At 48.5% G+C, this 23064-nt stretch overlaps 1 protein-coding gene across 1 annotated transcript in view; it reads left to right on the forward strand.

Moving 5' to 3' along the window:
• Positions 1–323: 323 nt before the first annotated feature.
• ADAMTS15 (ADAM metallopeptidase with thrombospondin type 1 motif 15) overlaps positions 324–23064 on the forward strand; it is a 29036-nt gene continuing 6295 nt past the window's right edge. The window contains exons 1-7 of the mRNA XM_003992579.5: positions 324–1984; positions 13902–14034; positions 14552–14719; positions 14953–15236; positions 20791–20968; positions 22010–22191; positions 22297–22472. Coding sequence (XP_003992628.1) covers positions 1028–1984; positions 13902–14034; positions 14552–14719; positions 14953–15236; positions 20791–20968; positions 22010–22191; positions 22297–22472 — 2078 coding nt within the window. The 5' untranslated portion in view covers positions 324–1027. The remainder of the gene's footprint in view (positions 1985–13901; positions 14035–14551; positions 14720–14952; positions 15237–20790; positions 20969–22009; positions 22192–22296; positions 22473–23064) is intronic.

Here is a 23064-nt window from a genome sequence, read left to right on the forward strand (position 1 = left end):
AACAATTTATAATTGTAAGTTATATAGTGTAATTTTTAGTAACGGTGGTGTTTAACAGCCACCTGGCAAAATCCCTGAAAATTTAACCTCTGAACCAGCCCACCCAGCAATCCACTGCCTCAGGGCAGACTGTAGGCCTACACGGGTTCGAGAAGGGTTCTCCGTGTTCCTGGGAATTCGTCCTTCTGACGATATGACATTTACAGGGACAATTCTTGGTTCTGGGTCTTTTAGGGGACTCTGTGATGAAGAAACAGGAGGGACGTTGCAACGGGAGGGGTAAGGCGGGCCTAGGATGGGGAGGGGAGGAGAGGGGTCAACGGTGAGTCTTCATTCCCAGCTCCCGACCCTAACTGCCTTGAGATAAAGGCCTTGACCCAGGGAGCAGCAGACAGATGTTGATCGGGACGGAAGTAACTGGTGTGTGGGGGCACTGGGGCATAACGCGAGGGCAAAATGCGAACCGAGACTGTAAGCGTTGGTTTCTCTAGCCAGCCCACGCCTCCTGCCTCAGCTCAACGCCACTCCCTCCCCGCCAAGTGGCTCTTGGCTCTGGAGGCGGGACCGAGTTCTCCGGTGGCCCCTGGAGGGAGGTTCGGGCTGCAAGCTTTGGGAGGCTGGGAGGGGAGAGAGGGAGGGGCGCTGACTGGGCAGTCCAAAGAGGAGGGGGCCTTTAATAGGCTCGCCCAGCTCCTGGCTCTCAGCGCAGCGAGTGGCTGCGGTTCGAAGTGGTCCGGCACCTCCCTCTAGTTCTCGGCTGCAAATCTCTGTCCTTGCACTTGACAGCGATTGTACTTAAGCTCCCAGGGCGCGATTTGCTTGGAAAGGCACAGGTAGGAGGCGCGGGCTGTTCGGTGCACGCTCACTGCTCTGGGAGGAGTCTCTCTCCCTTTGCTCTGCTTTCTGGGAGCTGCGGACTGCCCCGGAGCGTTGGTGGTTCCCGTGTGCCTGCTGCAAGGAGACTCGCCGGCGGCCGGGGAGCCGCGCCGAGCCCTTCTGAGAGTGCGGCAGTGCGCTGCCCGGCGCCATGCTTCTGCTGGGCATCTTAACCCTGGCTCTCGCCGGGGGACCCGCTGGTGGGGCAGAACCAGAGCAGGAGGTGGTGGTTCCCATTCGACTGGACCCGGACATCAATGGCCGCCACTACTACCGGAGGGGTCCCGAGGACTCCGGACACCAGGGACTCATTTTTCAGATCACAGCATTTCAGGAGGACTTTTACCTACACTTAACTCCAGATGCTCAGTTCCTGGCGCCCGCCTTCGCCACTGAGCATCTGGGCGTCCCCCTCGCGGGACTCACCGGGAGCTCTGCAGACTTGCGACGTTGCTTCTACTCTGGGGACGTGAACGCCGAACCAGACTCCTTCGCCGCTGTGAGCCTGTGCGGGGGTCTACGCGGAGCTTTTGGCTACGGAGGCGCCGAGTATGTCATTAGCCCACTCCCCAACGCCAGCGCGCAGGCAGTGCAGCGCAACAGCCAGGGCGCACACCTCCTCCAGCGCCGGGGCGCCCCTGGCGGGCCACCCGGAGATCCCACCTCTCGCTGCGGGGTGGCCTCAGGCTGGAACCCCGCCATCCTGCGGGCGCTGGACCCTTATAAGCCGCGAGGGACCGGCTTAGGAGAGAGTCGCAGCCGGCGCAGGTCCGGGCGCGCCAAGCGCTTCGTGTCTATCCCGCGGTTCGTGGAGACACTGGTGGTGGCAGACGAGTCAATGGTGAAGTTCCACGGCGCGGACTTGGAGCATTACTTGCTGACGCTGCTGGCCACAGCGGCGCGACTCTACCGCCATCCCAGCATCCTCAACCCCATCACCATCGTTGTGGTCAAGGTGCTACTTCTCGGAGACCGCGACGCCGGGCCCAAGGTCACGGGCAACGCGGCCTTGACGCTGCGCAACTTCTGCGCCTGGCAGAAGAAGCTGAATAAAGTGAGTGACAAACACCCAGAGTACTGGGACACAGCCATCCTCTTCACCAGGCAGGTGAGTTCGATGATCTGTCACCGCTTTGGACCCAGATAACCCCATTTTCTTACGGTCACCGTCCTTAGCTCTCCAAATGCCCTTTGTGCCAAGCAAGTGACCCCGGGTTAAAATTTTGTTGATCTCTCCCGTCTCCCACTTTGGTTCTAACAGGGACAGTCCGCTCCTGGGCTCCGTGGAGCTTCGGCTCACGTGCATCTGGATGCACGTGGGCTGTCGGAGGAGCGCCTGCTACTTCAGAAGGTGTTGGCCTGGCGTGGCCAATCAGCGCCTCCTAGATCAGGCGCGGAGGGGCCGGAACCCAGGAAGTTGCCGCCCCGGAGCCGCAGTGTGCCTCCAAGGCAGATAGGAGGCGCTCTGAGGATGGTGTTGGAGGGGTCGGGAAAGGTCCGCCCCTATTCAACCAGGGCGTCTAAATCCTTCCAGACAGCTCTTCTGAGGCTTCTTTTCTCTTCTTGTGAAACTGGAAGGTGATGCAAGCGTTCCAGTTCGGAGCCTGGCTACATTTCTTCTGGGTAACATGTTCAGTTATCCTCTGTCCTGGGCCTGGAAAACCTGGATTGGGACGAAGGGAATCAATTGGGATATTTTGTGGGTTGAAATGAAAAAGACAGACTCAAGTACTGGGAGCATTTTGTCCTTCTTTGCTGCTTCTCCTGTACCCTTGTGTGCTGGGCCTGCCTTCTATTTGAGGGGATTCCAGTCCATTCAGAGCAGGCCATCTAGTTCAAGCACCTGTTTGGAGGTTGGAGTTTCAAGTGGAGTTGCACTTGGAGCCGAGTTGGGAAAAATCTCTCAATTTTCCCATTTCCTTGTTGGCCGAGGGTGACCCATTTGCCCTGATGTGTGTTATGGAGCAGAGCAGCAGAGGTTACTTATGACACCGATTCACTGAAACTTCTGATGACCACACTTGACTGTAGGGCTCCAGTTTCTGCCCCTGGCAGTGTGCAGGTGGTGTGGGCTTAGTAAAGAGCATCTGGAGACCCCAGGTGCAGGACTGGAAAGGTACTGAGTGTTGGGAATGGAAAGATGGTCAGATCACAGAAGCACCTCTGCTCTTTGCTATGGCTTTATGAAAATTTACATTCACAGGTATTGTGGTGACTGGGTACGTTGAAGATTTTGGATCCTTGAAATTTCTCAGATTCATGGGACTGGGAGGAAGAGGGGCATCCAAGTGACCCGCTTCCTCTGATTTTGGGGGTTGCAACTTGAATTGTGCCATGCTCTTATTTTGTTATTGTCATAACCACGTCATTCTGGGAATGGCACAGAATCCTTGGTTACCCATGGGGCTCTCACTCTCCACTGTTTCCAAAGGCCACTCAGAGCTGCACTGGCACACACCGGGCTGGAGCTAAAGTCTTCCACACTAACCTATTTGGCACCGCCTGTCCCCTCCCGGAATTGAACTTCCTCTTTTCCCAGCCTTCTCCTCCCACCACCTGGTTCCTCTAGGGAGGTCTTTGGCCTGAGTCTGTTTCCTTGCACTCATTCTTCCAATTGAGGTCTGTAGAGCTGCCACTGCCCAGCCCCTGCACACACTGTCTGAGTCATGGGGAAACTGCAGAGGAGGTGGCTTCGACCTCTGCACACAGACCTACTCGGCAGTCAGATTGCTGGGGGGGAGAAAGCAAAGGCCAAGAACAGGATATCTTAATGGGCAAAGCAGCTGTTGGCCCATCTGCTACCTGGGATGCCCCTGTGGAGGTCACTCAGTGCTTCTAACGTAACAGATCTCAGTCTCCACCGCTTTGTGGTTAGGTTGACTTTTGGAGCCAGCCCTAGAAAGAGGACTCCTGCTGGGAGTATGGGCCACATCATCAGAAGGATTCACGTTTTAAAGAAGAAGCAATCAAGCAGCATGACAGCTTCTGTTTGTCAGTGGTGTCTAGACCCAGGGGCTATGCTAACCATGCATAATGGGTACAAGCTGCATGGCCACTTGGGTCAGAAGCAGTGATGTGCAAGATGTGAATTTTGGAAGCTGTCTTTCTCTTAGGCTTCTAGAGAGCGAAGCCAGAAAGTGGGGAAGCTGTGTTGGCAGGACCAACATCCAGGTATGTGCTTAATGCTTTCGAGTAAACATCTCTGCCTCGCCTCCTTGCCAGCACAGACTTCAGGGCCTGCAGCATTCTCAGGGTCTTAGGAACTGTTCATTCCTGAATTCCCCTGGGGAAGGTACAGTATGTGGTGAGAACACAAGCCTGCAGCTGCTCTTTGTAGACAAGGCAGATGTGGTCTCTGGGAACCTGGAGGAGTCTCCTGCTGCACTCCAACGCAAGAGAAACTTGTGTTTTACTTTGTAAGGTTTAGTAGTAATCCTTTAAGTCGGGTATGAACTTCCCTGATTATTGTAATGTTGGTGTAAGCAATGCTTTTTCAAACTAAAATGAGGATATATATATATATATATATATATATATATATATATATATAGGATATGCAGTAGGATTGCATATCTATCTATATCTATCTATCTATCTATCTATCTATCTATCTATCTATCTATATGTATTTACAATTGACCCTTGAACATGGGTTTGAACTGCATGGGTCCACTTACAGGTGGACTTTTTCCAATACAGTATAGGACTCTAAATGGATTTTCTTTTATGATTTTCTTAATAACAATTTCTTTTCTCTAGCTTACTCTACTGTAAGAGTACAGCGTATAATACATATAGCATACAAAACGTGTGTTAATTGACTGTTACTGGTATGTTTTGGTTAACGCTAGGGTATTTGTAGTTAAGTTTTTAGGGAGCCAAAAGTTATGTGTGGATTTTCGACTGCAATGGGGGTCAGTGCCTCTAACCTTCATATTGTGCAAGGGTCAATTGTATATGGTTTGTTTGGATAACAAGTTTTTAGAAATATGCTTATTTTGTTAATCACCTTTGGTCTATAATGGATCTTGAACTGTCAGACATCTTTAGAGTCACCTATTCCTTGGTCCCCCCAGAAAATTCTGAAAAATGGCTAGTGACTCTGATAGCACACAGGAAGGAAGCAGAGAAGGGTCAGTCTCCATCAGACTGTACTTCCTCCTATGAGGAAGAGGCGAGAACAGCACCTGTAGAGCTCCAGGTGCCAGGTACCTGAAGGGGGAACAGTGGGAGCATTGGGACTGATGGGCACCGGAGCACCCCCATTGACCCACTGTCAGAGTTGCTGTGCATGAAAACAAGTCTGGGCCCAGGCTATGGGGAGATGCTGCTGTCCTCTTGGCGGGCAGAGGGAGGGGTGTGGGGTGTTGAAATCAAAACACTGGAAAGACATGACCCAGGGAGGAGACTTTGCTGTGCGCAAAGGAGAAAAAAAGAATTGATCATACAACAAATATTTTGGCAATTTGAGGAGTTTTCTTAAAGATTCAGAGTCAGTTCATGGTCTTGGAGAACGAGCGCACATTTGATTCTGCAAAGCAATCAGTCTCCAGACTCATAACAGCAGGGTGAGGTCAGCACGGGATTGGAACCAGGATCTGTGGAGAATTACAGCCAGTCTTTCTGGGTGGACATTCATTTCCGTGAGAAGACAAGTTTCAGTGGCTTCTTGTTGCCTTGGGCAGCAGGAATGAGGTATCTGGTGCTGGGGCTCAGTAGGATTGCATTTCTCTCGGGCTGCTCTCCCTTAACCTCCGATGCCTCTGCAATTTGGGTAACTTTGTGGCAGACTAGCTTTCGTGAATTTATTCTACATTTCAAAAGTGCTTACTGAACAGCTGTTATTTCCAGGTACTGTCCTGGGCTGTGGGGGTACAGATATTACGATGTGGCCTCTAGCTCTCAGGAATTCACTGGATATCTGGGAGCCTGACAAGGAAATAGCTCATTACACAAGGGTGTGTTAAGTGCCATGGGGGAGGCATGAGCCCTCTGTTGGAAGTCCGGTGGGGGATTGTTCTTCTTGTGGCTAGAGCCAGGAAGGTCCTCTGAGGGAAGGGGACAAGGGACAGGTGGCAAGAAGGTATTGGGCTTGGGAGCTGGTGGTGATGGGAAAGGAAACTTGTTTCCTGTGTTGCAGGAGTCCCTCTTCTCCATTCCACCATCTGTTTTGCTATTTGTAACATTTTCTCCTTTGAACAGACTTTGTTTTTTAGGATTTGCAATTTGTGGTTTTTCTGCATGAGTATTCCTTCATTTACTTTATTTATTCTGTTGCACTTATTTTATTTTTATTATTATTTTTCAAATTTATTTATTTTGAGAGTAAGAGTGCACGAGTGGGGGAGGGGCGGAGAGAGAGAGAGACTCCCAAGCAGACTCCACACTGTCAACTCAGAGCCCCATGTGGGCTCGAACTCATGAACCATGAGATGATGACCTGGGTGGAAGCTGTATGTTCAACCAACTGAGCTACCTGGGCGCCCCTATTCTGTTGCACTTAGTAGGACTGTATGCCGTTCCCTCCCCCTCTCTCCTCACCATTTTTTCTATGCTCTTGTTTCTCCTCTTTTGAGATTCTCCAGGGCAGGCTGCTTGCCATTGTTCTCTTCTCTTCTGTTTCCTTCATTCATGTCCTCACCTTTCTGCCTCTTAGTCCCCAGCTTGGTGCTTACCTTGTTTTGGCCTTGAGTAGTACTATGTTTTATGGGGGCACATGCATGTATTCTATACTGTGTAGAGAGGAACAGCACTCTGGAGGCTCAGTTGAGATAGAGGCTAGTTCTTTCTATAATAAATGACTTGCCATATGGCAGTGAAATTTAGCATTCAATTAAAAAAAGGTAATAAGGGGAGCCTGGGTGGCTCAGTCGGTTAAGCGTCCGACTTTGGCTCAGGTCATGATCTCGCGGTTCGTGAGTTCAAGCCCTGCGTCAGGCTCGGTGCTGACGGCTCAGAGCCTGGAGCCTGTTTCGGATTCTGTGTCTCCCTCTCTCTCTGACCCTCCCCCGTTCATGCTCTGTCTCTCTCTGTCTCAAAAATAAATAAACGTTAAAAAAATTAAAAAAAAAGTAATAAAATGATAACATGTGTTTTACACATATCTCCTAATACAATAAAGAGAGTTATAGTTTTGTCAGAATCTTTTGGAAGTTGGACCTTGGAAGATATTAGCAAAGAGGGGTACCTGTAGCTTTGGTATTTAAGAGTTTGTAAATCTTTATCACTGAATGGAAACTGAACACTACTTCTGGGAGGGAGGAGGGAGGAAGGAGGAAGGGGAATAGGAGAGGAAGGAGTGGAATATGGTTGCTCCCAGACTTGGAAGGTGATTGTTCTTCTCCCTCCTTCTTTTACTTATACCAAATAAGGAAGCCTATATTAATAATGGAGGATGGGGGAGGAAGTTTGGAGGAAGGAGTGTGCACCAGAATCTTTTTTTTTAAATTTAAATTCCAGTTTGTTCACATAGAGTGTAATATTAATTTCATGTATATGAGTTAGTGATTCAGCACTTCATACAACCCCTGGTGCTCATCATGAGTGCACTCATTAATCACCATCACCTATTTAACCCATCCCCCCACACATCTCCCCTCTGGTAACCATCCATTTGTTCTCTGTAGTTAAGAGTCTGTTTCTTGGTTTGTGTCTCTCTTTTTGATTGTTTGTTTTGTTTCTTAAATTCCACATATGAGTGAAATGATACGGTATTTGTCTTTTTCTGACTTATTTCACTTAGCATAATATTCTGTAGCTCCAACCATGTCATAAATGGCAAGATTCCATTCCTTTTGATGGCTGAGTAATATTCCATTGTATGTATATACCACATCCTCTTTATCCATTCATCAGTTGATGGGCACTTGGGCTGTTTCCATAATCTGGCTTTTGTAGATAATGCTGTTATAAACATCAGGAGGAATGTGCACCAGAATCTTCTTCTTTCTTTTTCTTGAATGCTGGTTTAGACAGGAAGGCAAATGAGGTTTTCTCCCTCCTTTGGTCTTGCTGTCATCCTGTCTTTGAACTTCTTGGTAGATGTTTGTGCCACTCATGGTGCTTCCCCACACCTTGCCTTGATGCCTGGTCTTGGCTGTGTGGCACAATGGAAAGAACATGGACTTGGAGTCAGGCAGAGTTGAGTTTCAGTCCTGCCACTTGACTTTTAGCAATGGTCATTGAACGAATCAGCCACCTGGACTCCACTTTCCTTATCCATAGAAGGATAATGATGATGACAATGGTACTGAACTTAAAGGCATTATCAAGGATAAGTTACTGGGTATTCCAGAATAGGCACCTGTTGTCATCACTACCGTTGTGGTCTGTCAGTATGTTTGTTGTTGTTGAATAATTATCTACAGATCTTTTGCCAGAACTTACACTTGGGATGGCCCTGTTTTAAAGCATTCTGTCTCATTGTACTTGTAAGTACACTTAATACATGTCTGTTTTTGTGTGAAAACTATGGACTCAGCACATTCCCACTGACTTGTAAACTCCTTTAAGCAAGGAGTGCTGATTTGTAGGGGCACATGAACCTCAATGTTTATAGCAGCACTATCAACAATAGCCAAATTATGGAAAGAGCCCAAATGTCCATCAACTGATGAATGGATAAAGAAGATGTGGTATATATACACAATGGAATACTACTCAGTGATGAAAAAGAATGAAATGTCACCATTTGCAACAGACATGGATAGAACTGGAGGGTATTATGCTAAGTGAAATAAGTCAGTCAGAAAAAGACAGATATTGGGGGTGCCTGGGTGGCTCAGTCGGTTAAGCAGCTGACTTCAGCTCAAGCCATGATCTTCAGTTTGTGAGTTCAAGCCTGCATTGGGCTCTGTGCTGACAGCTCGGAGCCTGGGGCCTGCTTCAGATTCTGTATATCTCTCTCTGTGTCCTCCTCATTCTCTGTTTCTGTCTCTCTCTCTCAAAAATAAATAAACATTAAAAAATTAAAAAAAAGAAAAAGATATCTTATGTTTTCATTCGTATGTGGAATTTGAGAAACTTAACGGACCCCAGGGGAAGGGATGGAGAATTATTTTAAAAAATAAATGAATCTAAAAAATAAATAAATGAATCTAAAAAAAAAAAAAGACTTTTGTGTCTTTGTAGCCCCTCCAGTGGGCCGTGCATGCTGCCGTTGTTCAGTATGTATTCATGGGAGGAAGGCACTGATACTAGTGAAAGGAGTGTGTGTAGCTCTGGGTGCTTAGGTAGCTCACCTCCCTTCCTGGGGATCATTAACTCAGCGTTTTCAGCTGTCAGGCTGCAGGGTTGGGAGGGGTCAGTTTCTTCTGGCATTTCGTGTTGGCTCTTTGCCATCAGTTTTTGCCCTGGAGAAAGGAGAGGCCCCAGCAGGGAGCCAGCAGACAGGGTGCACAGGAGGGACGGGGTCAGTGTGTCAGTGCAGGTGTGGGGCAAGGAGCCAGGAGCTTGCTCAACCAGGAAAGGGGTGCAGGCGCTGCTCTAATAGCACTCTTGGCAGTCAATCCTGTCATTCCCCTCTCCCCAGGCCTCTCCCAGGCCTCTCCCTCTTCAGTGGCCAACCTGTGCTTTGGGGGCTGAGGGTATGGGCTGGAAAGTCTTGCCATCTTGAGATTCCCCAGCCCCTTCATCTCTGGAAGCAGTACTGATGTGAGGGAAGCATTCAGCTCTCAGGCGGCACTTCTGGATTTCAGTCTTCACTCTGCTCCTCCCTTCCTGTCTGACCTTGGGCTCACTGATCCTGGGCTAGTAACTTACCTTCTCTGAGCCTCATATGTAAAATGGGGCCTGACAATGGCATCTCCCTCATAAAGCTATTGTACAGATTTAAGAACTAATACAGGAAAGCTCTTAGAACAGTGTCTGGCACCTGGTAGCAGCTCAGTGTCAGCTATTAACATTGTATTCGATATGTATCCTCTCTTGAACTGATGATTTCCAGAAAAAGCTTGGTCTTCCTGCATGCTTTGGATTTCTCTTATTCTTGTCTTAGTTACCTTGGTCTCCCACTGTAACACCATTTTGTACATCTTGAGGAATTAATATGCTAGCGAAACCCACTCTGCTGATAGATGTTTCCAGAGTGGGTTCTCTTCTTCACCAGGCATCCCTAGTCCCATTGCCCAGACACCCAGAATTGCTATTTTTTTCCCCTTCTTCTAGCAAAGCAAGGCCCTCCCATGCTTAGGGATTACAAACAGAGGTAGATTTGGGGTTGGATGAGGAAATACAGAGATGCACGCCAGAGATTCAGATGGGAAACAAGTTAAAGGCACAATATTAATACAAGCACTGGGTGGTTTTCAACAGTACTTATGCTATCCTAACTAGAGTGCTGTGGTTCAGACCAAAGACCCCTGCTGGCCTTGGTGTCAAAAGGGTTCAGTAGCTCATTCTTTAGTTAATAGCTGTATGGCTTTGGGTGAGTTCATGGAGCTTCAGTTTCCTCATCTACAGAGTGAGAGGTTGACTCCCAAGTTGTGTGAGTACAATACTTGGAAGCTGCGGTGTGGCCATGAATATAAGCACTGGCCCACATGCTTACAAGTTCATAATAAGTAGGAAGTTGGCTGCATGAGAACACATATCTTCTGCTGCATTAAAAAAAAAGTTAATGTGCTTGATTTTTGTGGGTCCTCCACCCCGTACTGCTGGAAAATATGAGCATCTCAGTATGTGGCTGGGGAAATGAGAGGAGGTGGGAAGGAAGGCCACGAGGAGTTGTGGTGAGGCGTGGAGGGAGTGGGCATGGTAAATGTGGATTGGGCCACTGCAAGGTGCTTGCTTTCAAGTCATGGCTCTCCAATCCTAAATTATTTTATGAAAAGGTACAATGAGAAAACAATAACCTGGGAAGACCAGGGTCTTGGCCAAGATGATTCTTGGGTCATCTGGAACAGCAGCTGTAGCTTCAAGGAGAAATGGCAAATTACCAGAAATAGTGAGGCAGGTAGGGGCTGGGTGGGAAGTGCCTCCACCCTCCAGGCAGAAGGAACCAGAACAGTTTCTATTTCTGGAGAGAAGGGCCTGAGCTGAAGAGGTTAAGGCAATTTGAGTGCATCTGAGTTCATTCCAGAAGGGTGGAGACATTCAGTGCCACAAATGAGGCACTACTGAGCCCTGCACACCCGCCTGTAGGCGTTCAAAGAACTAAGATCCAGCAATTCTTCATTTGAGTCCCTGGCTGGGGGAAGAGGGCCAGGCAGAGCCCCTGACCCCAAACAGCTGCATCTTCCCACAATGAAGACACTGGTTACTGCAAGCCTGCTGCTCTCAGCTACACCCTGACCCTCAGGAAATCTGCCGGCTCCTTCCTTGTTCCTCTTGTTTGATCCAGGGAAACCGGGATTTCTTGATGGAAAGAACAGGTTGCTCCTGGCCAGGAAGGGTCTGCAGCTGCATGTCTATGCTCCAGAGAGAATCCACCCTCCTGGAGAAGAATGGAGGCCTTTTTTTTTGGCTTTAAGGACCTTCCAGCAGCAGAGGCGGGCTGCTGGGCAGTGGAGCTCCAGTGGCTGCTTAGACCCCAGTCTGAGCTGTCAGTCTGGTCTCACCATTTCTGCTGAGCAGAGCAGCAGATGGGATTCTGAATGTCCACATGGGTGACCTTCACTTTTCTGGGAGTTCGTTTCATGGATTAGTAGACAAGATCATCCTTAGGGTTCTTTCCATTCTAGAAGTTTATCATTGTGTGTGTTCCTTTCATAACCTACAGGGCCAGAAGGGGCTGAGCACCCTGGGATCAGGGAAGGAGCAGAGGAGACTGAGGCCTGAGGAGAGAAGTGACTTGCCCCAAAACACACATCTATTTAGTGGTGGGGCCAGGGCCAGAGTCTAGGCTTTTCCATTCTTGTTCCCATGCCTTTTCTCTTACACAAAGCCCGCAGGGAGTGTGCATGGTGGCCCCAGGATGGTGTCATGTTTGTCCTACAGGCTCTCCCTATGGGCTGTGACCACTAGACGAGAATTTTCAGAGACCCCTGCCTTAGTGGGGAGGCTGTACTATAGTGTCTAGGGATGAATGGGCCCAGCCCCCTCCCCCTTCCATGCCTCTGTGCAAACCTCTGTTCTTTCCTTCTTTGTCCCCTGCCTTCTTTTCCCTCCGTTCTCAAGCTGATTCGTGTGACCCTGCCCTGTTCCTCAGCAGTTGTGTTCCTTAAACTGCTTGTCAGGTGAACTTCCCCTCCCAGGTTTTGATAGCAGTTCTCTTCTAGGTCTCAGAACTCTGAAGGAAGGAGAACTTTCTGGAAGAGTGAGCCTTTGGAAAGGGAAGAGTACTTGGAAGAGAGGGAGTTTGAGGTTCACCCTGAAGGGTTCCAAGAAATGGCAGACATGCCACATGTGAGCCCAGGACAGCAGATCAAGGCCAGGCGTCCACCGCTCATGGTTGACCTGTGTATTCTGGAGTCTGATTACCCTCCCAGTTCTTTGGCCAGAGTCAACGCTCATTAGGAGGTGTGACTATCACCTGACCATGGGAAGCCAAGTTTGACTGCTCAGGTGGTAAACTTTGGAAGGCTCTGGATTAAATTTTGCTGATTTTCTGTACTATGACCACTTTTCCTCCTATGCCTCCTGGCCCCACTAACTCTGCTGCCCAGCTGTTCCCCACCATCAGCATGTGCATGCACACGCACGTGCACAGAGCCCTAAAGAGAAATAAGATTGAGAACAGCTCTGGGTGTGTTTATGTGAATGCCTTGGCTACCACGGAGAACACACACCACTCTTTCTCCTGGGAAATCACTTAGGAGCTGCTGACCAATCAGCTGTGACATGGTGCAAAGAATGCTGGTAACCAGTTGTACAGACCCCAGTGCACATCTCCGCTCTGTGACCTGGGCCTTTCTGAGCGTCAGCTTCCTTGTCTGTGGAAGGTGATAATAGCAGTCATTCTTCCAGTGGGATGTTGTGAGGATTAAGTAAGGTCATGCACGTTAAGTACACACACGATGTCAGCATTTAATAAATCATCGCCATGATTAACTGTGAGCATGGGCCTCAGTTTTCACCTTTGACAAATAGGTATAATGATGTATCTGCCTCCTAACACTCTCTGGGGGATTAAAATGAGATGATACATGTAATAGTTTCTTGTAAACTGTGAATGAAGACAAGGATGTAATGGAAAGAATACCGGTATCACTGATTCAACAGTGTCTTCTCTATTGTGATTAAGTATCTTGTCCTGTTTCCAACTCCTGGGCTCTTAAGATATGTAGGTGCATTGATGGCTCAATAAGTTTATTAAGATATCCATCCCCAGAAGTGCTTTCCATCAGGGTTGTTGCAGGAAGTCCTAGTTTCTGATGCAGGTTTCAGTACAAAAAAGAGGGACTGTCTTCGGTGGCAGTTCATTTATTTTTTGTTCCTAGCAGCCGCTGAGCCAGTGGTCCCTTTGAACTTCTGTAGCCAGTTGAGCTATGTCTGGATAGGAGACTGTATCTGCCTCATTCTGCCTCCTCCCAATTCAAGGAAGCCAAATCTCTGGCTTGGGCGGGTCCTTGGCCCATGACACTTTGGCTGAGAATCTGAGCTTAATTCACGGTTGTCCAGTCACTCCGCAAGGACCGAGACTGCTCAGAGCTGACTCTGGATGAGGAACACACTTGCCTTCCACTCCCACCTGCCTCAGTTATCCATGACTGGAACCTCACCCAGCTGTAGGAGTCGCCATTTTCTGGTTCGGAAGTCTGTCTCTATATAAAGCAATGACCTTGTAGTTTAATTTTGTACCTCCTAATTTCCTCCCACAGGATCTCTATGAGTAGGATTTGGGCACAATCTTCTCAGTGAGCCATAGGGCTTTCTTCCTGATGCTTCCTCCCTCAGTCTGGGTTGATTCTATGTGTAGCCCTGCAACCCTCTGAGAGAAAGGACCTGTCTAGGAAGGTGCTGGACTTCGTTAGACTGGGAGTTGGGATAAGCTGAGCATCCCATAGGATACCTTTCTTTCCTCCAGGGTCCTTCTGTACCCCATCCTAATTTCTGCCTGGCTTCTTGCTTCTCCCCCACCCTGGCAGGACCTGTGTGGGGCCACCACCTGTGACACGCTGGGCATGGCTGATGTGGGCACTATGTGCGACCCCAAGAGAAGTTGTTCTGTGATCGAGGATGATGGGCTTCCATCAGCCTTCACCACTGCCCATGAGCTGGGTAAGGTTGGAGGGTACTCTTGGGTATGGGGAGGAGAGCTCCCCTCTGGGGTCCTTTTGGGGTTGCCCTGGGTGCTTTGGTCAGGGGGTAGACATCTGTCTTTGCTTCCTCATGTCCTGAAGCTTTAGGGATCCTTTCTTAGGGTCAGAGTCTGCCTTAGCAATCGCTTGGTTTTATTTTTTCTGATTGCCCCAGCCCAGTTTGCCAGCAATATTGTCTGACTCAGCAGTCAGAGTATCTCATCAATTAAGCATGAAGGGGAGAATATATTAGATAACACTGCTGCTCTCATTGAGCCCACAGCCTGATGGACAGGACAGAGAACACAAGAACACTATCTTAACATTTGCAAAATAGTCAGTCTATCACTAGGTAGAAATGACCAGCCTGAAAATTGCTGACATGGGCTCTCTAGCTTCCTCAGCTGAACCACCCTCCCCTCCCCTCCGCCCTGCTGCTTTAAAACTGCATAGCCCGCATCCTTCTGCCCTCTGAGTCCTCTTGCCTCACCCCACAGGCCACGTGTTCAACATGCCCCATGACAATGTGAAAGTGTGTGAGGAGGTGTTTGGGAAACTCCGAGCCAACCACATGATGTCCCCAACACTCATCCAGATTGACCGTGCCAACCCCTGGTCAGCCTGCAGTGCTGCCATCGTCACCGACTTCCTGGACAGTGGGCATGGTAAGACAGGGTGACAGAGGAGGGACTTCGGGGTTGTCACTGGAGTGACTGCTCACTACCTCTCTGCACCTGTCCTCTGTTACCTAAGGTGTGCATGAGCCCAAAGAGTTGGGTTCTCAAAGGAGTCCATTCCACTGGCTCTTGCTTCAATGTCTCCCTATCATTCAGACTCACGGCTAGCTGAGCTCACCTTTCTCAACTCATCTTTGATGAATGTCCTTGGCTCCCTGTAGGTGACTGCCTCCTGGATCAACCCAGCAAGCCCATCTCCCTGCCTGAGGACCTACCGGGTGCCAGCTACAGCCTGAGCCAGCAGTGTGAGCTTGCCTTTGGTGTGGGCTCGAAGCCCTGTCCCTACATGCAGTACTGCACCAAACTGTGGTGCACTGGCAAGGCGAAGGGGCAGATGGTGTGCCAGACCCGCCACTTCCCCTGGGCAGATGGCACCAGCTGTGGCGAGGGCAAGTTCTGCCTCAAGGGGACCTGTGTGGAGAGACACAACCTCCATAAGTATAGGGTGAGTGTGCTGGAGCTGAGCGGGAGGCAGGGGGTGGACTCGGAGGCCTCCAGCGGGAACAGTTTTGCTGTGTAGCCATAATTGTGTCACATTGCTGCACTGTGCCTCCATTTACCTGTCTGTGGTCCTATCCCCTTCTTGACTCTAAGCCTGGAGGCAAGAGATATGGTAGGTCAGAGAACTTGGTGAGGCCTTAGACATGTGAGGAAAGTCTTTCATGTGGAATAAGGGGGCCCAGCCCTGAGTTCTGTGCCTCATCCTACCTGGGGAGGAGTGAGCACTGAACCCAAAGCCAATCACTAGATATTTGGCATTCCTCACTTGTTGGCTCCTTCCAGCCTCCCTTTATCAGCTATTTCTTTTTCTTATAATGATGACTAAATTTATTGAGCACTCACTCTAAATTCTTTATTTAAACTTTTTAATGTTTATTTTATTTTTGAGAGAGAGAGAGGGAGAAGGAGAGAGACAGACAGACAGACAGACTGTGGGTGGGGGAGGGGCAGAAAGAGAGGGAAACACAGAATCTGAAGCAGGCTCCAGGCTCTGGGCTGTCAGCACAGAGCCCAACACAAGGCTCAAACCTGTGAACTGCAAGATCATGACCTGAGCCGAAGTCAGACACTCAACTGACTGAGCCACCCAGGTGCCCCTATCATCTATTTCTGAGTGTGTTCTGTTTCCAGGGAGCTCTGGGCCAGAGGTGAACCAGGCTCAGAACTGAAAGGAAACAGACCTTTGGGCAAGCTTCAGTAATTTGCTACATTCCAAACCAAGTTTCTGTCGTGATTGTTTTTTGAAGCTAAGACATAACTGAGCAAAAGTTATTTTTTTCATGGTAAAAAGAATAACAGTTGAATAAGAACAAATTTTAAACCCCACATATTCTCTGAATATAATAAAAACTTTATATTCTTCTGGTCTGGGGGCGGGGTCACAAAGGGATTGGGACTTTGTCGGACAGGAATAAGCAGTCCATCCTCTTTCTGGGTCCTGGAGATGATGGTCCCTTCCCCATCCTTGTCTTGGATGCAGAGGGCCTTGCCTTGGGGTTTTATGTACAGGGGGGCAATATAATACAAAAGCATTTGCCAGCACTTTATCAGTTGCCCTGAGCTGGGTTTGGTACACAATTATGTAAAATCTTGTTCTATGTTTTGGGAACATATATTTAATTAAGCCTTTGGCCATTTATTAGGCATCATCCCACTGTATTCAGAGAACTATGTGAGGTACTGTGTGGTGGTCAGTGAAAGAAATAAAACATGGGTTGTGTCTCAGTGGGCTCACAGTCTAGTGGTGAAGCTAGAAATGTCACTGTAATCCAAGACCCAGAGAGGCATGTATTCAGTGTTAAGATAGAAGTGTGAAAACATGTCATGGGGGAATAAGGAATGAGAGATTAATGATGACTGGGGGGGGGGGGTCTGAAAAAACTTTGGCAAGGTGGTTGGATTTGGAGAGGGACTTGAGGAACGAGTAGGTTCTCAACAGGCAGGGATGGAGCAAAGTCAGGGAGGTGGGGCAAGCTAGAGGGGTGGACAGGCCAGAGCTATATGGGAAACATCTTTGGGGGTGTGGTTTGGGGCTAGTCTGGGGTTCTTTGACCACCAGAAGGTCCCGAGGACAGGCCAGCCATGGCCAGCTCCTTCTCTTGGGAAGAGGAGTCTGGAGGATAAAGATGTTGCCCAAGAGGATACTGGATATAGGAAATGTGATCTGAGAAGACAGTATTTCCACATGCTTTCTGGAATTCTCAGTCCATCAACAGCAACATCCACCATATCCTCAGTCTCTTTTCTGGACATTCCTTCACCACCCTGGCCCTTCACAAAGGACACTGCCCTAATCAGCTGAGGTCAAAGCACAAAGCTTATCTTACTGATCACACAGCCCCAGTGCTGCCCTGGGATCTCATTTGCAAGAATCACACTCTGACTACCAAGGCCCTGTTGTCCAGCCCTCTAGTTTTGGACTCCAGCAATTCTTCAGTCCCACCTGCTCTTCCTGTGCCCTCACCAACCTCCTTCTTGAGCTGCAATTCCGTGGTCCATTGTTAAAATCACTCCTTCATGTACACTTGTGGCTCCCAGGCCCCTGCCTCTCTCTGTCGTACTCGCTAGGATAAACCACTGTCCTGGTGGAATCCAACTGTCACTCAACTGTACAGGTGGAGGTGAGTGCGGCTGGAGAAAGACATGGAACCATGCTCAGTGGGTTCAGCTTAAACTAATGGCCTGACAACTTAGGGGGGCCTGCAATGCTGCTCAGGAGTCATATGGTATTTTATTTCCTTTACTGCATTCGTCCTCCCAACATCCTACATGATTATATCACACCTTCGCCTCTCTCTGCCATTACCAACCCTTTCTCTTCATTTCCACTTTTGCCAATAGCCTTTCTTCCCATCTCATTAATAAAAAACAAGCAATCAAGTAATCAGAAGAGAACTTCCACCAACTCCCACCACTACATCCACTGTCTGTCCTGCTTCTGTGCTTGTAATCTCTACCTTTCCTGCTTTGCTATGGATGAGCTGCCCACATTCTCATATGGGGCCTGGCGGTGCAGTGCTTTGTGCTTAGGATAGTATCCCCTCTATTCAAGGAAAATGCTCCATAAATTCTTCCGTCTCTCTCCTGCAGTGTCAGATTTCCCCTCTCTTGAGTTGAATCATTTCTATCAGGATACAAACTTGCTATAATTCCTCCCATCTTAAATAAAACTTCTCCTGATCCTACTTCCTCTCCATAAATCAAAATCTATCTCTCTGACTCCCTTTACCACAAAGTTCCTGGAAAGAGTGGTATGAAATTTCTCTCTCCAGTTCCTGTCTTGCCATTTTTCTCTGGAGTCCATTCCAATCTGGCTTTCAGTCCCACTATTCCTCTAAAAATAACTCTAACTAAGGTCGCCAAATGGCCTCTACACTGCTTAAGGCAGTGATTGATTACCATCCTCATATTGTCTGACCTGTTAGCAACACTTGACACAGCTGATCACTCTCTCTCCTGGGAACACAGGCTCGTGTCTTAGTTTCCCTTCTCCCTACTGGCTGCCCCTTCTGGTCCCCTTCACTGGCTCTTCCTCATATTCTTGTTTTTCCATGTTGGGCATTCCAGCTTTCAGTCCTTAGCTCTCCTCACTATCCACACTGACTTCTTAGGTGATTCATTTAGGCCAATGGCTTTAAGTACCATTTACACTGATACATTGAAGACTCCCAGATGTGTATCTCCAGCTCAGACCTCTGTCCTGAACTAGACTCACATGCCTCACTGAATCTTGATTTCTCCATTCAGATAAGCATCCTAAACATAACATCTGTAAAACCAAGCTCCTGATCATCTGTCCTGAACTTGCTTTGGCAACTCCATCTTCCCGTTGCTCATGCCAACCCTCTGTTCTCTCACACCCGCCCATCTACTATTTCAGCAATTCCTGTTGATTCTATCTTCAAAATAGATGCAGAATTGAACTATTTTTCCCACCTTATCTGCTTCCACCCTGTGCCAAGCTACTGTCAACTCCCCCTTGGATTCTTGCTCTTGGCACCCTAGCTGATCTCCTTGCTGCTGGTCTTACACCTCACAGACTGTTCCCAACATAGCGGCCAGAGGGATCCTTTAAAATGTAAGTCAGGTCATGCCACATGCTCAGAACCCTTCAGGGACTTGACTCCGTGTGCTCTGGACAAGTGAGTCCTCTATCTGCCTTCATCTCCTGTTTCTCTTGCTCATGTGATGCTGGAGCACTCCAGGCCCGTCCCTCCTTAGGGTCTTTGCATTGCTCCCTCTGCCTAGAATGCTCTTTCCCTCCTATCTGCACAACTCCCTCCTGTACTTCCTTCAGGCATCTGCACCACCGTCACCTCTGCAGTGAAGTCTCCATGACCCCCTGTAATGGAGAGCAGCCCACCTCACCAAGGCCTTCTCCACCGCTCTCTCCCCAGTGCCTGCATTTAACCGCTTCTGACACTATATGCCCAGGCCTATTTTTATTGTCTATCTTCCCCTGCTGGGATGCAGTCATTTTCAGGGCAGGGATTTGATGCACACAGCGTTGACATGGAGTAAGAACTCAATAGGTATTTGGTGAATGAATGGCACATGGCAGGAGTGTTTCCTGTGAGATGAATGTTTTCTGTAGGAACAGGGTGGAAAAAGTGATGCAAGTTTAAAAACAACGACACAACAGCATCATCTCAGAAGCTGCAGAGACAGTGTTAAGTACTGAAGGAAAACTGGAGAAAATGAGGTGTATACACAGACTCTTCAGTTTATTAGTGGTCATGTCAGGCCTTTGAGAGAGCAGCTTCCCAGGTGTGATGGGGACAAAACCCATATTACAAGGCACCGAGGAGGGAGGAGGTGGAAGGAGCGAATGTAGAGACTCTTAGCAAGTGAAAGGCCAGGAGGAGGTGGGGTGCTAGTTGCAGGAGGAGGTGGGGCTAACAGCAAGTAATTCTTTCACTGGATGAGAGACATGTTGACTCAGTGAAGCAAAAGCTATTGGACAGAAGGGCAGATAGAATAACTATGCTGCATGTATGCCTAAGTTAAAGTATTTAGATTACATGCAGCCAGTTCCTGATTAGCTCCATGCGGGTTAGTCACTTTGGATGATGTATGAGAGCATTTTAATCCCAGGCTTGTACAACTAGGCCGCTTCCTTTGTTGCCCAACTGATGTGTGTTCAGGGGATGAAAACTCGCTTTACTGGCATCCTAAGAAAAACAATAATGAAGACTATACCGTTTCTCTCCCCTCTCTACCCTCTTGAAAAATGAAACAACACTGCATAGTTCACCCTGAAGCCAAACAAAGTTTTGGGATTGCTTTGTAGTCTCCTATCTTCATTTCCTCTGAGTACAAATGTTAGAACCTCTTGCAGTGAAACTTTCTCAATTTCAGCCCGATTGAGCTTAAGATCTGCTTAAGTCTGGTTTGGAGAGGAGTCTGGATTATGGATCATTTATAAATAAAAATATTCAAGTATCTATGGCAACAAGGTTTTCTGGCAAGACTGGGGGCCCGCCCCTGCCTTAGATTTAGAGACTCTTGTCAATACGCTAAGAGTAGGTAAGGAGAAACCCATCTTGCTCGGTGGCAAACACAGTGCTAGGAATTTTCACACACGATGTATCATTTAAATCTGTCTGATCTCACACCTGAGTATTACTGGTCCCATTTTTGCTAATGAAGCACCTTAAATTTAAGGAGGTTTCACCCCTTGCTCAAGACCACCCATGTGGTGAGGGCAGAGATGATGACAGAACTTGGCTATCTGACCCCATAGCCCAAAGGGGCTTGTCTTCTGAGTGGCCTCATTTATAACTGGGTGCAGTTGGCATTTGCTACTGACCAGGTTGAAGTGTTCTGTGGGCGCTGTGTGGACCCTGACCATTTGCTTGTCATTTTCCCCTTATGATCCACAATGGACTTCATTCCAGTGGGACGGGATGGAATGGTGGGGGCTGTACCCGTGTAGCTGTTCTGCAGGCTTCCGGTGTGCATCCGGCCGCTGCAGGAGTATGACGGACTCTTTCTCATAGGTGGACGGTTCCTGGGCCAAATGGGAGCCCTACGGCCCCTGCTCACGCACCTGCGGGGGGGGCGTGCAGCTGGCCCGGAGGCAGTGCAGCAACCCTACCCCTGCCAATGGGGGCAAATACTGCGAGGGGGTGAGGGTGAAATACCGATCCTGCAACCTGGAGCCCTGCCCCAGCTCAGGTGAGGAGGGGAGGGCAGTGTTGGCCTGTGCCCGGGGACATCGAGGCTGGAGGGCACCCCTCCCTCATCCTCCACACTCTGGATACTTCATGGCTGCAGATTGACAGCAGTCAAGATTCTATTCCTTAGGACAAAGTCTGGAAGTGCAGAGGAGCAGATTCCTCTTGGGATCATTTCTTCCCCACTCCCCTTGGGCGGGGGTGTTTTCTTCCCTCTACTTAGGCTGGGGGGCTAAGTGGCCCAAGAGAGTGACACACTAGATGTCCTCTTAGTTAATTAAGTCTCGCAAGCCCATCACTCATAAGCAGGGACTCTTTATCCAGGGTCCATGAGCTTGGAGGGGAGAAAATGACATCTCTATTTTTACTAGCCTTTTTAAATTTAAAATTTATCATTCCCTTCAGTGAGTAGTTTAGTATAGTTTTTACTAATCTTTCTATCTAAAATTATCATTTCTTTTAATTAGCAAACTGCAATGCTAGTGGCACTACCCGCGACTTTGTCTGCAGTAGAGATCTTGGATATGTTCATATGACATTTCAGTTATTGCCATTTCTCAGAATGCCATTTCTTCTCATCACTACTTGAAAATGACGGTGGTTATTAGACTCATTATTGAATCTTGTTATGTATTGGGCTAACAAGGAGCACACATATCACAAATATGTTTTGATATATATTGATAGTTGTATATCAGTATAATTAGTATTAATTGTCGTTGATGTAATTTATTTTATTCATGTCATAACATTCTGAAAATAGTTTCAGAAGACTCCTGAAGGATTGTGTAGCCCCAAACTGTTTAGGGTGTCTGTTATGGAGGGAATTGAAGGCGGCCCATTGCTTGGGGGTTGTGTGATTGGCTGTGACCTGCATCCTTTGGTCCTAGCCTGCTTTAGTTCTTTGAGAAGGGATGAGGATAACTCAGATGAGGGTAAGAGGTGTTGAAGGCCACAGGCGCTGAGCACCCTGGGGAGGAGGGCTCTCTCTCCCCTATCACTCCTCCCTTTAGCTTCCTGCCTGTGCTTCCTCCCTCCTCAGCTTCCGGCAAGAGCTTCCGGGAGGAGCAGTGTGAGGCTTTCAATGGCTACAACCATAGCACCAACCGGCTCACTCTTGCCGTGGCATGGGTGCCCAAGTACTCAGGTGTTTCTCCCCGGGACAAGTGCAAGCTCATCTGCCGAGCCAATGGCACCGGCTACTTCTATGTGTTGGCACCCAAGGTGAGTGAGCATGGGGCAGGAGACCAAAGCAGAGACAAAGTCTTTGGGATGCATCTGGCTGAACTGGCCTTCTTTCCTTTTCTCCCTTTCCTGGGGGCACTGCAGGTGGTGGATGGTACACCATGTACTCCTGACTCCACCTCGGTCTGTGTCCAAGGCAAGTGCATCAAGGCTGGCTGTGATGGGAACCTGGGCTCCAAGAAGAAATTCGACAAGTGTGGGGTGTGTGGGGGCGACAATAAGAGCTGTAAGAAGGTGACAGGCCTCTTCACCAAGCCCATGTGAGTTCTGGGTCCTGGAGCAGGGGGAGGAGGGCTGAGTGGAGCTGCCCCCAGGTGGTGGAAACTTGGGTTAGACTGGGGTAAATGGGCTGTGCCCTTGGTGTAGGGGCCACTCAGATTCTTCTGGGAGTATGATATTTAGCCAGCCAGCCAGGCAATTGACAGAGATGAATGCTTGAGGAGTCCACCACTGAAAAGGAGATGATATTTAGGGAGATGGCAGAGAAACATTAGAGTCTATCTAGAGTTCTAGAGTAAGACTGGCCAGTGTTCAGATTTCAGTTACCCATTTTCTGGATGATCTTGAACATGTGACAACATCTCTGGAATTCTGGATTTCCTCACTTGTATAGTGGGCCTGACATGAATATATTTCCTATTGTGCTATTGTGAAGATTAAGGGTGTTACTCTAAGTAAAATGCTCAGTGTAGTACTTGGTGCATAATAAATGCTCACCAAATGTTCATGATGATGATCACAAAACACAAAACATGCCTGGGGACAAAATGTGACAGCCTGCCCATCTCCCGGAGCCTGAGGCCCTGGCCTCAGGGATGAGATTGAGGTGAGAATGGCAATAAACGGCAGAGT

Source organism: Felis catus, chromosome D1 (genome assembly GCF_018350175.1).
Source record: "Felis catus isolate Fca126 chromosome D1, F.catus_Fca126_mat1.0, whole genome shotgun sequence".
NCBI classification, from domain to species: Eukaryota; Metazoa; Chordata; class Mammalia; order Carnivora; family Felidae; genus Felis; species Felis catus.